Genomic DNA, 13914 nt, shown 5'->3' on the forward strand with positions numbered 1-13914 from the left:
AACTTCCTGTTGCCACATGAAAGCTGCTGGTGGGACCATTATGCAAATAAAGAAGGTGAATTGCAGAGGGGGTCCCCCCCTTGCTCACTTCCCATGGGACACCCACCCACCAATGGCTACTTTCAACTGGAAACACTGAAACTTCACTGTATGGTGACTCAAGCCAGTAGAGAAGGAGGTTAACCTTCAGCACCCTAATGCAGTGTTTCCCAACCTTGTGCCTCCAGCTGTTTTTGGACTACAATTCCCATCATCCCTTGCCACTGGTCTTGCTAGTCAGGGATGATGGGAGTTGTAGTTCAAAAACAGCTGGAGGCACAAGGTTGGGAAACACTGCCCTAATGAGCTTTGATATTCCCATGATTACCTCTTCCAAATGTGCCCCACACCCATGATCAAAACTGGACACTCTGCCGCAGATAAACCTGAAAGGACTTACCCTTTGCTGCCCCTGATGTGTGGGGCTCCCCCACCCTGCATGGATGGGTGGGTGGACACACACACACACACCCTCTCCTCTCCAGCCTTTCAAATCCCTCCTCAAAGTTTTTGGGCTTTATGAACTTACACACGGCATGGACAGAGGAGAGAAAGAAAAGTGTGCCTCCCTCTTTCTTAATAATAGAACTTGTGGACATCCAATGAAGCAGAATGTGGAATGAGACACCCCCCCCCCTTCTCCCTTACTTCAAGTCTTCGAGGTCTATCTCGGCGTTGTCACCCGATATCAGCCTTTGCAACTCAGGGGCAGAGAAGACACGGATCCACTCGGGCTTGATGATTGAGCGGAAGCCGCTGATGAAGGCAGCCGCCTGGCTTTTGATCTGCGTGTGCATCCGGAAGTGGGCCATGAGGTGGATGTAGCTGATCCTGACGTGGGGGACAGAAAGGCACCCATATCTATCTATCTATCCATCCATCCATCCATCCCTATATACATAAAATGTAAGGCTGTCATCACGCAGCCCCCATAAGGGGACCTGCAGTGCCTCATCCCAATCCTGTATTAGCATGAAGTCAGGGCACAGGAAGGTAGCAGCAGAGAAAGCAGGTTTCAGAATGGCAGGTTTACGTTTAAATAACGCAGGGACAAAGGGACACAGAGAAGCTGCAAGACGGGGTTTGGATGAGGTGAAAAGGAATGGGGTGGGGGACTGGTAAATGGAGTGGAGGTTTGGGGGGGTTGGTGAGCAATGTGGTCAGGGTGGCAGTCCCTGGTGTGCATTTCAGAGAGAGGGTGGACATGGTTGGCACACCATTCCCATCCTAGGGGTGGGGGAGGAATAGCCCCTCATCGCAGGGCAGAGCAGTTAGTTCAGAAAGGCTCAAGAGGATTCCCCATCCGGGGGGACACTAGGAGGCGCATTGGAAGATGGCCGACAATACCATCTCTCCGACCCACATGGGGTAATTAAGAGGCTGTTATGGGAGTAGGCAGCCTCCCTTGTTGCCCCAAGGAAATGGGGAACACTGCCCTTGCCTGCTGTGCCCATAAATCACCCCCTAATTCAAAAGAAGGGGGTGAAGGCCCTAGGCAGAATGCCCCCGTGTGGACATCGGCTCTTCTGGACGCTGTCTCTGATCGCGCACTACAGTGGTGCCTCGCAAGACGAAATTAATCCGTTCCGTGAGGCTCTTCGTATAGCGGTTTTTTCGTCTTGCGAAGCAAGCCCATTGACAGCTTAGTGGATTAGCGCTACAGCTGTCAAGCGGCTTCCAGCGATCAGCTGTTAAGCGGCTTATCAGCGGAACAGCTGATAAGCGGCTTAGCGGCTTAAGAAAAGGGCGAAAAAAGCGGAAAAAACCCGTGGGGGGGATGCAAGATTTTTTCGTCTTGCGAAGCAACCCCATAGGGGAATTCGTTTTGCGAAGCGCCTCCAAAACGGAAAACCCTTTCGTCTAGCGGGTTTTTCGTCTTGCGAGGCATTCGTCTTGCGGGACACCACTGTAGTTGCAGCAATTTGGAATAATTAATTACAAAAAAGCAAATGCACATATTTCAAGTGAAGAAGGGGAGTGAAGTCTGCTAATTTAAGTGACCTCTGCGAAAGAAGACAATGAGCTGGAGAAACAGGAATATTTTACGATGAAGATACACCAAAGGCGGGGTATGTTGACAACGGGGCTGAATGGGAGGGGGACCTTTTTTACTTTCCTTCTATGTGATTTACAAGAACCCCTCCTCATTAGAACCGTCGGTTGAACTGACCCAAGCAGGATGATTAAGGTCTGTGTGGAGATAAACTTTAACCAAAAGTATGCTTTATGGAGACCGAGAAGCAATAAGAGCTTTTGGGAATGGCGCAGCAATTAATTCGGAGTCGCCGTCTTGCCAAAGGATTTATAGCCGGGAGGAAGAACGGATTTGTTTTCAGACTGCATTCCTAGTGAATCTCCTCAGAGGTTTTGAGAAAGGAGGCAGATTGGTGAAGATTAATGACGCTAAGACTGTTTTGATGTATGGAAGTGATCTTATATGGGAAACGTCTGGATATGGCTACTGGATAAAAAAAAAATATCCACGCAGGTTTACAAACCAGCTTGCAGAGACTATCAGAGGTCACAAAGAAAAAGGAAAAATATATGAAAATAACAACAAGAGATGTGGAAAAATAATAAGAAAGGACTGGATAGTACTGTGAACATCATAAGGTTAGATTTGTGGACATTAAAACAGCAGCAAGAAGCAAGAAGTTGATTGGATCCCCTTCGGAACTTGAAATATGGGTAACCCCAACAAAAATTTAAAATTTGGCGGTGTAATTTGGAATTTATGTAATTTGGTTTGATTTGATGTGATTGGTCGGTTAATAAAAAATTATTCTTAAAAAAAAAAAGAGGATTCCCCATCCTGTTCTCGTTCCACAGAGCAGCCCATGTGGCAAGACAGACCATGGGGAGCGCCCAGTGAGCAACTTTCCCCAACAAGGACTGGAAGTCAAACTTCTGCCTCCAAGTTCTCCTCTCAGAGTACGCCACTTTTGAAACAGTTTCCAAAGGAGTTTGAAATCAGCTGAGCCACAAGGTCAAAAGGAAGATCCCATGGGCCAGACAGAAGCACTTGGGGCAAAGCAAAAGCAGCGCTCTGGATGCTGCTGCAGCTTCTGCTTCCCAAGGACGGCTTCCTGTGAAAAATGGCAGAAGTCCAACTGCAGCATAAGGAGCGCAGGATCCTTCCAGTCACATACAACAGGGCCATTAGGTGCAAACACAAGGCCGCAGCTGCAGGAAATGCCACCCACCAGGGCTGATTCAAGCGTGTGATGGGGCAATGGAACTCCCACAACCTGATATTTAAAAAGAAAGGTTGGAACACTGCTTTGAATTTTTTTATATCTAACAAAAAGTCAAGGTTTCCACCTCCTGAGTTACAAATGTTAGTAGGTCAAAGTGCTAGCAGGTAAAACTCCCACCACATCCTGGAAATACAGTGGTGCCTCACAAGACGAAAATAATCCGTTCCACGAGTCTCTTCGTCTAGCGGTTTTTTCGTCTTGCGAAGCAACCCTATTAGCGGCTTAGCGCTATTAGCAGTTTAGCGGCTTAGCGGCTATTAAAGTCTTAGCAGCTTAGCGGCTAAAAGGCTATTAGTGGCTTAGCGGCTTAGAAAAAGGGGGGGAGCGAAAAAAATCGCAAGACACGCAAGACGTTTTCGTCTTGCAAAGCAAGCCCATAGGGAAATTTGTCTTACGAAGCGCATCGAAAAATGGAAAACCCTTTTGTCTAGCGGGTTTTTCGTCTTGCGAGGCATTCGTCTTGCGGGGCACCACTGTATTCCATTTCCAAAAGTTCTTCTGGCAATCTGGATACCTAAGGTGATGCAAGCACCTGTTCCTACGTCTTGCCTGGTGTGGGAGTCACTTGGGCACTGGGGGTACCCTTTCCGCCTTAACATGATGAAGTCAGCCACCCTTTGGGAAGGGGACAGAATGCAGCCCCAGGGGGATCAGGGCTGATAAATGCTCACTTACTTGTTTTCGTTGGTTACAGGGATGGTTTTCCCTCCTGGAATAAGTTCATGGCAAACAAGCTAGAAAAACGGTGGGGATGGAGGGAGAGAGAGACATCACTTATTGCTTGTAATATACCATGGGAAGTTCAGGTCAGGAGAGAGGGGGCGGCTGGGGGTGTCACACCTTCTAGATAGAGTGGCCCTATGACACAGAGGACCAGCCCCACTCCCCATCACAGGCGGGTGGCTGAGTTGTTCTTCTTGGGGAGGCCGGAGGTGGGCCAGCTCCTGTGGGAAGGTTTGTACATGTTCATGTTGAGTGTGTGGCAGAACTGTGGGTGCTGAGGGCGGTGGGGGAAGGATTCAAATCAATAAAGAATGAAGAGCTAAGCTTTTTAGGAGACAGCAAGCAAAAAAGTCTGAATGAGAAGTGTCAGTCCTGCCTGGCACAGGGCAATTCATGGAGCATTTGGCCAAGAGAGCTGGACTCAGAGTCCCAAGGGGGTGTCACTCCCTACAGGACCCGGAAAAGCAGAAAATGTGACAAAAAAAGACGGGGAGGCTGGGAGGGAGCCCCACCTGGCCCATCACGTCTTCGTCATAGGAAAGCGTCAGGCCCAAGTCACTGATATCTCCATCGTAACGCTGAGAAGGGGGGAGAAAGAAAGAAGGGGAGAGTTTAAGTGCTGAGGCTGCTCAGTTTCCACCCTAACTGGCTGGGCTTCACTTCCTAGCACTCTCTCAGAATTCTGCTGCACGTGTCCAAATTAAGCTCAGCCAAATACATTCATGTGCAACGCTGTATGTGATGAGTCTGGCTATGCAGAATCCCAGCCACCACAGGCAGCTCTGACTCACCAATTCCTCTTACTTCCAACATTGCAATAGGCATCAGCCACTCACTGTCAACTCCCACTAGACATTCACAGAGTCTAGAAAGTTCTTTGGCATTCACAATTTCATTAAAAAAGCGAAACCCAATCTTCTCTAGATGCTGAATTTTTCATTCAATTTAATATTAATACATGTTGCTTAATGTGTGCTTACGATGTCTGACTGCAGAAGGAGACAGCCTGGCACACTGTTGGCTTAGCAGTTAGTTTCTGCTCCCTGGGCCAAGCGCAAGGAGACTGGGCCTAGTCAATAACTGGGAGAAACACAATGGCAGACGTCTCACTCAGTTATCAGAACTGCATTTAGAGCCATCAGTTGCAAGCCCAAATCCCCTTGTGCTGGCTATAATTAAAGGAAGATAAGGACAGACAAGTGGCCGGGCACCCATCAGGAGACGGTGCCCGCTGAACAAGGCACTGAGAGAAAGCCAAAAGGATGGCAAACAAACCTTGATGGAGGTCAGGTTTTTATAGAACTCTGAATCCAGTGAGGGAAGTTCATCCACAGAGCTGTAGAAGATGCTGTGATGATGTCCCAGCAGCTGACTCAGGAAGAAAGATGCAAAAGGAACATCCACCACAATCCCCTGCAAAGGGGGAGAAGGAAAACGGCTCAGAGAGAGCTGCATTTCACTATCACCAGCCACCAAGAAATCAGAGCCTGAACACTGGAAGAGGCAATCTATATCCCATAACAAAAATCCTGGATGGTCCATTGGGAGAAGGGGGCACTGCCCCACCAGACTCAGCCTGCCCTCAGGCAGCGCCCCCCCTTTGTTATTTGCCTCCAGTCTAGTGTGTGGCAACACGGTCTTCCTGCATCTTCGTTTTATTCCTGTCAAACTCAGGAGGGAGGAGGAGGATAAAACAAGAATTAGTTGGCTCCATTATCCCAGCTCCATCTCCTGCTAGCCTCCCTGCCTCCCCGCCCCTGACCCAATGGGCAAAAACTTTTCTCTTTAGGAAAGATGCTTGGGGTCCCGTACAAGAGCCAAACCACCCACAGAGGGCTGGCACTGGTTGTGCCAAGGGCAGCTGTTGAAAAAGGCCCCTCCTACCTCATAGACAGCTTTTCCAAGCATCTTCCCAACAAACTCAAAGAGCTGGAGATAGTTCTCATGGATGTAGGACGTTGGGGAGGGATACAGCCTCTCATCGCCGCTGGTGGTCTACCCGGCACGTAGCAGCAGAGACAAGAGAGAGCAACATAAGCCCATGGCTGCCTGCATGGCCAGCTGGGGCTGTCTGACAAGACAGGGCTTGGGACAGGGTTCTGGCACCTTAAAGAGGTTGAGCGCAGGGTCAAAGACCTTCTTGATTATTTCCTCGAGGAACTCCTTGAAGACGCCGTCCTGGTCAATGCCGGCCTCATCCACTCCCAGGTCATTCACAAACTTCACCCGGATGACTCCCTTCATGGCGTTCTGAGACAGCTGGCGCAACTGTTCGTACCCATCCTGGGGAGAGGTGGAAAGTGCCACAAGGCCAGAAAGGTGGTGTTATGGACTGGTTGGATGCAGAGGAGTGGGGGCGCACCAGCTGGGGAACCCTCAAAGGAAGGCGGCTCAGAGCCCGGGGAGTGGGGGTTGCACAACAATGGGGGTCAGAGGGAGAAACACATGGGGAGGAAGTCTTGGAAGCAGAGACGGTAACAGGTTTGGTGAGCAGGAAGAGGCTGTGTCAGAGGACAGTCCAGGTTTAGAGGCTGAAGTGGAGGCTGGAGAGGAGGGGGGGGGCAACTGCAGAAGAAGCCAAGGAGTTCCCCCCCACCCTGCTGTGAGCAGCTCCCCTCCCTCAAGTCTCCCAGAACACAGAAAGGAATGAATGGGGCAGAGCAAAGAAAGACAAGGCAAAGAAGCCTCAGATGGCTGGAGAAGGACCCAGGGGAGGAGTCTTAGAGGGCACTGGGAAGGCAGGGCCTTGCAACTGCCTCACTGGGGCAAGACCTACTGGGAAGAGTTGCTGTGACCACTAGGCCTGCTCCAGACTCTGGCTCCTAACAGGTGTGGGTGGGAGAACAGTTCATTGGTACGGACTGTGGCAGAACTCCCGTTGAAACCTGCGATAGTTTGCAACTAGGCCGGCTCAAAGTGAAATGTAGGCCTGAGAAGGCTTCATTAGCTGCCTCAGTCCAAACAGGGCTGGGAGCCACTTGTCTCAAACCCTGGGGAGCTGAGGCCAGTCAAGGCCAAGAATCCTGAACCTTGTTTTCAGGAAGCGGCAAATCAAGAGGCTTCACAGAAAGACTAGCAGAGAAAGAGGTGGTTTTCTTTGCACCCCCTTCCAGAAGAAGCCGCGCCACTCACCTCCAGCATGCGTGACCGGCGGATGGTGATGTGCGTAACATGCGGCGACGCGGAGCTGGTCTCCACCAGCCCCAGCTTCTCCTTCTCTTTTGTCACCATGTTCCGGAAGAGAAGAGCCCTCTGAAAATGTTCCAAAAGAACGCGCTTGTTGCCTAAGTGCAGCAAGGTCAGCCTTCCCCCACCTGACTACACCTGGGGAACCTGCAGTTCCCCCCTCAAGAGACGTCATCCTTGGCCACTGGCCAGGCCCACTGCTGGCAGGTGGGAGTCCCACAACATCTGGGAGGGAAAGGGCTGCAGGGTCACCAGAACGCCAGCCTGAGCCTCCAAGGCAGCTGCTCAGGAGCCTCTTCCTGGGGCCAACATTCAGCTACTGCTTTTCCCTGTAGGGTCATAGGGCCCTGCCTTATTGTTATTTCTGGATTGCAACCCACCTCAAAGATGCTAAAGAGACGCAGGATATATATGTTTTGATAACAAAATAGCAGCTGCTGCAGTTTTTTTTTTTTTACTTCATTACAGATAGTGTTTCAACAAGCCTTCCCCAACCTAGTGCCCTCCAAATGCTGTTCTCCTGCTTCAGTCCCACTGGCTTGTAGTCAAGAATAAGAGGAGCTGGAGCTCAGCAACATCCTGAGGGCAACAGATAGAGCAAGGCGGATTTGAACACATTTCATCTCAACCACTTTATTACATTTATATCCCACTGTTCCTACAGGGAGCACAAGGTGTCATACATACACTATTCTGCCCCTCCTCACAACAACCCTATGAGGTAGGTCAGGCGGAGAGGCAGTGACTGTCCCCCAAGGTCACACTTCATGGCCGAGTGGGGACTTGAACCCTGGTCTCAGCGCTGGATGACCAAATTGGCAGAGTGGGCACTGGTCTATGGGCCCCATGCCTTTCAGGGGCCCCATGACAATGGATCAAAATAATATTGATTTGATCTTGAAAGATTTACAAGGAGTCCCCGAGATTTCAACTGCATAGGGGCCTCCACAGGGTTTAATCTAGCACTACCTGGTCCCGCAGGTCCTGGTCTGCCACTCTAATCACTAGGCCACACTGGGCAGGCCCAAGGAGAACGCACTACACTAGTGGCCAAGATTGTGGAAACCTTTTGGAGAAAGTGTATTTCTGAGGTTTGATGGCTCATAACACCCCCCATTTTTTTAGTAATACCATAAAATTATGTATCAATGGAAATATAATTTAATGAAGAATGCACTGCTACCATGTTTGTTCAATTACCTGTATTCCATCAAAAGTGATAGCCAAATAACCAGAAAAAAGGGAGTGTTTAGAGAGCCAATCAGGTGCCATCTTGTTCTGGCAATGATGGCTCATTACACCACTTTTTTTTTTGAGTAGTATCATAAAATTATATATCAGTGTAAAGATAATCAAATGAAGAATGTAATGCAATAACTTTTATGAAGTCTTATTTATTACAACAGCAGTCTAAAGAAGAAACGTGAAAAAATGAGATATACAAAAATTCTCACGTCAGTTAATACTTAGTAGGGTAACCTTTAGCCTTCCCATGGACTGAACCAAGTTTTTTAGTTTTGTAGCTGTAATAACATGCAACCAAGATTGAATTATTGCCTCTATTAATTGGGTTTTATTGCTGGGTTGCTTCTGACTAACATGTTTCTTTAGTCGGCTCCATAAATTTTTGATTGGGTTAAGGTCTGGGCTATGTACGTGCCCCCATGTATAATGTAACACGCCCCCGTGTATAAGGTGCCCCCTATTTTTGAGGACTCAAATTTAAGAAAATGGGGGGAGATGACCCACAGTTGTTGAGCATTGTTTTGGGGAGGATTGCCCAGAGTTGTTTAGCTTTTTTAGGGAGGATTGCACAAGGTTGTTGAGTTCTTTTCGGGAGAGGGGATCACTAACCCAAATGACAAACGCAGCAGCAGCCAATCTGAAACAGCACTTGACGCACCCGCCAATCACCAACAAAATGGCCACTCCTGCTCACGGCTGCAACCAATCACCTGTCCCCCCCCCCCATCTGTGTATAAGACGACCCCCGGTTTTTAACATTATTTTAGAGTAAAAAAAACTAGTCTTATACACAGAAAAGTACGGTACATTCCCATTAATGACACAAATTCTGCCCATGCCTTTTGCTGTCATACAACTCCAAATCATAACACTAACTGGGTGTTTCACAAGTAGGATGTAAATCTTCTCCGATACTCCTCCTCACCTATTTCATGCCATCACTACCAAGCAAGGGGATTGGGGTCTCATCACTCCAAATAACACTGTCCCGTTGTTCCGCTGTCCTGTTGACATGATGGGTTTTAGACATGTTTAACCTTTTTATCCTTTGTTTGAGAGATAACAATGGCTTTTTCTTTGGAATTCTAACATTTAGACCATATTCCTGCAGTCTGCACCAAACAGTCCTTGCACTCAACTTCACAATACAATGCACCATGTCATCTTTTATACACCCAGATGATTTCATTCTGTCATCACTTTTCCTGCCTTTACCTGCCTCTTCAAAAATTTAGAAATGCCACCTTTTGTTAAGTTTCCATCAATTTTTCTTCTAATTTCTTCATAACTGTAGCCTTGTTCACTTAATAGTACTATTTTACTTCACTTTCTGGGTGACCAGTCAACTCTTTGCACCATTTCTTTAATTTTATTACTTTTTACAAGCTCACTAAATGAAAGAACAAAAAAACCCCAACCCAACCAACTTGATAGCAATCACATAACACACTGACAAATCTCCTCCTTATTTATGTTGTAACAAATAATCCTTTATAAAAGTTATTGCATTACATTCTTCATTTATTAAATTATCTTTCCATTGGTATATAATTTTATGGTATTACTAAAAAAGGGGGGGTGTTATAATCCATCAAACCTCGGAAATACACTTTCCCCAAAAGGTTTCCACACTTTTGGCCACTAGTGTACTTGGGGACGGTCTGTAGCTCAGTGGTCCACAGGAGCTGCTCTGCAGGGTGATGGGAAAGACCCTCCCTCTGCCCAAGACCCCAGAGAGAAAGGCCAGAGGGCAGACAAAACCAGGCCAGGTTATGGAGAAGGTGGGCTGCAGTTCTGTGCAATGAACAGAACCATCAAATCAGATGGGCGTGCATGAATTCAAAGGAAAAGAAAGGTTCTGACTAGACTATAGCAATAACTTCCTGGTGGTCAGATCTGCTGGACAGGGGAACGGACTCCTTTGGAAGCTGGTGGACTCTCCTGCACTGGAGGCCCTTAAACGGAGGTTGGGTGGCCACCTGTCAGGGATTCTTCAGTTGCGCTTCCTGCATTACAGGGGGTGGGACTAGATGACCCTTAGGGTACCTTCCACCCCTTACAACCCTGTGCTTCTATGAATTCGCAAGAGAAGAGCATCTGGGTGAGAAGACCTGTGCTTCATTCATATTTTGATTCTAAAACGGGGCCACACAATACTGCCTTGGAGCATCATTCCCACAATTCAGCAAGCTCCTCCTTTCCAGGCTCCGGGCTCAGGCTCCACTCACATTTTTGTGGGGGATGATGTGGGGAATATACTGCAGGACCAGCTGGGCCCGTTTCCGGTCTTTATCAAGCTCCTGGAAGAGCAAACTCGGTTTAAGGTCCCTAAAAAAATAAAACAAACATAAATGTGGCAGGAGGTTTGAAAGTCCTGAAAGAAACAGGACCAGCCAGTTGTGAAGTGGGCAACTTCTAACAGGACAGCTCTTGGCAGAATCCATCCTGCAGCAGACCAAGGCCCAGTGCCAGCGCAGAGCTAGGCTGAGCTGGTTCTGCTCCTACCTCTGCCAAGGACTCGCTTGCCTGCCTTGGTCAAGTCACTTGCAGTCCCAAAAGTGTTTTTAAAAGGGGGAGGCATAACAGTAAACTTGAGAAAATGTTGTAAGGGCAAACAGACCAGAAAAAGGCACCAAACACCCTTGACTCAGATTATGACAGGGTGGGTAGGAATCTGGATTACTCCGTTAGGAAGCAGGTGCTTACTTGCGCAGCCAGTGGTCATCTGGAGCAAAACGCCGGCGGCAGTCTCGTTCGTACAAGACCATCAACCAACCGTGCACCGAATGGAAGAGCTCCAGGGTCTCTCCTTTCGCACTCTCTGTAACAAGGAGGGGGAGAGAAAACATACACTGCAATAAAGCCGAAAACATTGTAACCCACAGCGGAAAACTCAAGAATAGAAAGCAGGACAGCTGTGGCCCTCCAGATGTTACAAGGCAGCCAGCATGTCCAATGAGCAGGGAGGAAGGCGAGACCAGCAACATCTAGGGGGCCACAAGTCCACCCCCCGGCCCCCCACGAGCAAATGAAAACTGGCCCCTGCCTCTGACTGGCACTAAAACATTTTTGTAGTAATCATTGTATTTGTAAAGCTACATGCCACAACAAAGAGAATACAACATTCAGAGCAGAGCCACAAATTTGGCTCTTAATTTCTCGGCAGCAAGCACAAAAAAAGAAATACGCAAGGTTACATTATTTTCTTTGTCCAACAGTGAAAACCACACAACCTCACTTGATATAAAGAAAATTTCCCCTGCAGCTAAACTCAGACAGATGATTTTCATGATGATCTTTATACAGACACTGTAACGTCCTCTATAACCATTTTACCAGGCATAGACAAACTCCAGCCCTCCAGGTGTTTTGGAACTACAATTCCCATCATCCCTAGCTAACAGGACCAGTGGTCAGGGATGATGGGAATTGTAGTCTCAAAAAATCTGGAGGGCCAGAGTTTGCCTATGCCTGATTTTACAAAACACACAGAAATGCTGTTCCAAGAGCAATTTCTTAGAGCAGAAAGGCAGAGGGCATAACACCAAGTTTTTGTTTTGTGAAAGCAATTCTATGTGGAGCCAAAGGAATTGACTCCAAATAGTTTGATTTCTGATGGTCTTATAGAATTCATTTTGTAAATCTGAAGGAGCGTCTCCACCCCCATCGTCCATACTGAGATCCAGCGCCGAGGGCCTTCTGGCGGTTCCCTCATTGCGAGAAGGGAACCAGGCAGAGGGCCTTCTCGGTAGTGGCGCCTGCCCTGTGGAACGCCCTCCCAGCAGATGTCAAGGCAATAAACAACTATTTTACTTTAAAAAGACAACTGAAGGCGGCCCTGTTTAGGGAAGTTTTTAATGTCTAATGCTGTACTGTTTTTAATATTCAGTTGGAAGCCGCCCAGAGTGGCTGGGGAAACCCAGCCAGATGGGCAGGGTATAAATAATAAATTATTATTATTATTATTATTGTTATTATTATTATTATTATTATTAGCTTGTGCCCAGTTCTCCAATCTGTTAAGGTCATTCTGAATTTTGTCTTCTGCAGCATTAGCTCCCCCTCCCAGTTTGGTGTCATCTGCAAACTGCATGAGCAACCCCTCAATTCCTTCATCCAAGTCATTTATAAAGACATTGAACAACAAGAGACCCAGGACAGAACCCTGCAGAACCCCACTGGTCGCTTTTCTCCAGGATGACGAGGAACCATTAATGAGTACTCTTTGGGTCTTAATAATCTTTGGGTCTGTCTTAATAGATGGATGAAAGCCTAGGAAATCTCAAGGAACAGGTAGTTAACCAAAATCACTTACCCACAATTCCATCCCAAATCATCTTAAACACAAAAGAATTCAGGAAAGATGAGATTGTGATCAGCTCTTCCAGTTTGAAAGAGATCTGCTCTTCGTAGACTTCAATGTCGTCAAGAATTCTAGAAGTGGGATAGGGGGAGAAAAGGAACAGTTTTCCTTTGACTCACTGTGGAGGAGGGGAGGAAGAAGCAGCCGAGATACTTCGCCCAGTCCATGCTCCCATACCTCTCTAGCTTGTGTGAGCCAGAGGAGCATTGGGGCTTCCTTAAACTGCTCAGCTGGGGGGTGGGAAGCCTCCCACTGCTCAGCTGAGGTGCCCCCCCATACTTCTCCAGCTTGCAAGAACTGCTGGGGGGGGGAGGCTTTCTCAAAGGCACAGGCAGGCAGAGCCCAAGAAAATCCTCACGTGGAACCTTCTTAGGCCCCTTCTGCCTGCCCGCACCTTTGCCGTCTGCAGGATATTTGAGCTGGCATGATGTGAGAAATTATATATATATATATATAAATAGCCTACGTGATGAGATGCCGGGAGCAGTCGCAGAAAAGCATCAGCATGGCCAGCAGCCGCTTGGACTCCTCGGTGTCGTTGCTCAAGCACTCCAGGAAGAGTTTCAAGCCGCCCTGGGGGCCCAGCTCACAGATAAAGGCCCACAGCTTGGGCAGCAGGTCGTCCAGGTAGGTCAAGCCTAGGAGAGGGGAAATCCACAAGGGAACCGGCCCCAGGAGGCCAAACAGCTCTCCATTAATTGTTTATTATTATAAACAATATCTCTCATTAAACACACACACAGAGCGGCAATGAAACACAAGCTTCTAGTCCTCAAGGCTCTGGGGAAGCCTAGTAGAAAATCAACCACGAGGAGGAGGATGTGGGGAGAGGGCGGGAAGCAGGCAGGTACAGCAGGTAAGGCAGAAAGGGGACCTGTGCCTTTCCTCTGGCCTTCTGACCCTGCCCACCATGGCAGTTTCAGCCGCTGCCTAGCAAAGTTCAAGGTGCCATTATCTGCTCTTCTAGAACTTGCACCAGGAGAAAAAGCAGATGGGGGTGGGAATTTGTCCCACATCAGGTATCCAAAAGAGAGAGGACTGTATATTTCAGAACGTTCCCATACTAAACAGGCCAAGTTGATCTCCAGAGGGTAGGACTCG

General features: G+C 48.1%; 1 protein-coding gene and 1 long non-coding RNA gene across 5 annotated transcripts in view; one reads left to right on the plus strand and one right to left on the minus strand.

The window, feature by feature from the left end:
* Positions 1-13914, plus strand: part of LOC309354488 — a 204678-nt gene that overhangs the window by 161356 nt on the left and 29408 nt on the right. The window lies entirely within an intron of this gene.
* The window catches only part of UBE3B (ubiquitin protein ligase E3B), a 32829-nt gene that overhangs the window by 4863 nt on the left and 14052 nt on the right, over positions 1-13914 (minus strand). For all 4 annotated transcript variants that reach the window (XM_081884578.1, XM_081884577.1, XM_081884576.1 and 1 more), the window contains 11 exons: positions 13280-13451; positions 12766-12884; positions 11157-11271; positions 10679-10778; positions 7152-7271; positions 6126-6302; positions 5904-6014; positions 5295-5432; positions 4532-4597; positions 3972-4030; positions 688-870 (listed from right to left, as the gene is read on the minus strand). In XM_081884578.1, coding sequence (XP_081740704.1) covers positions 688-870; positions 3972-4030; positions 4532-4597; positions 5295-5432; positions 5904-6014; positions 6126-6302; positions 7152-7271; positions 10679-10778; positions 11157-11271; positions 12766-12884; positions 13280-13451 — 1360 coding nt within the window. The remainder of the gene's footprint in view (positions 1-687; positions 871-3971; positions 4031-4531; positions 4598-5294; positions 5433-5903; positions 6015-6125; positions 6303-7151; positions 7272-10678; positions 10779-11156; positions 11272-12765; positions 12885-13279; positions 13452-13914) is intronic.

Source organism: Podarcis melisellensis (assembly GCF_964234715.1).
Source record: "Podarcis melisellensis genome assembly, chromosome: 13".
Taxonomy (NCBI): Eukaryota; Metazoa; Chordata; class Lepidosauria; order Squamata; family Lacertidae; genus Podarcis; species Podarcis melisellensis.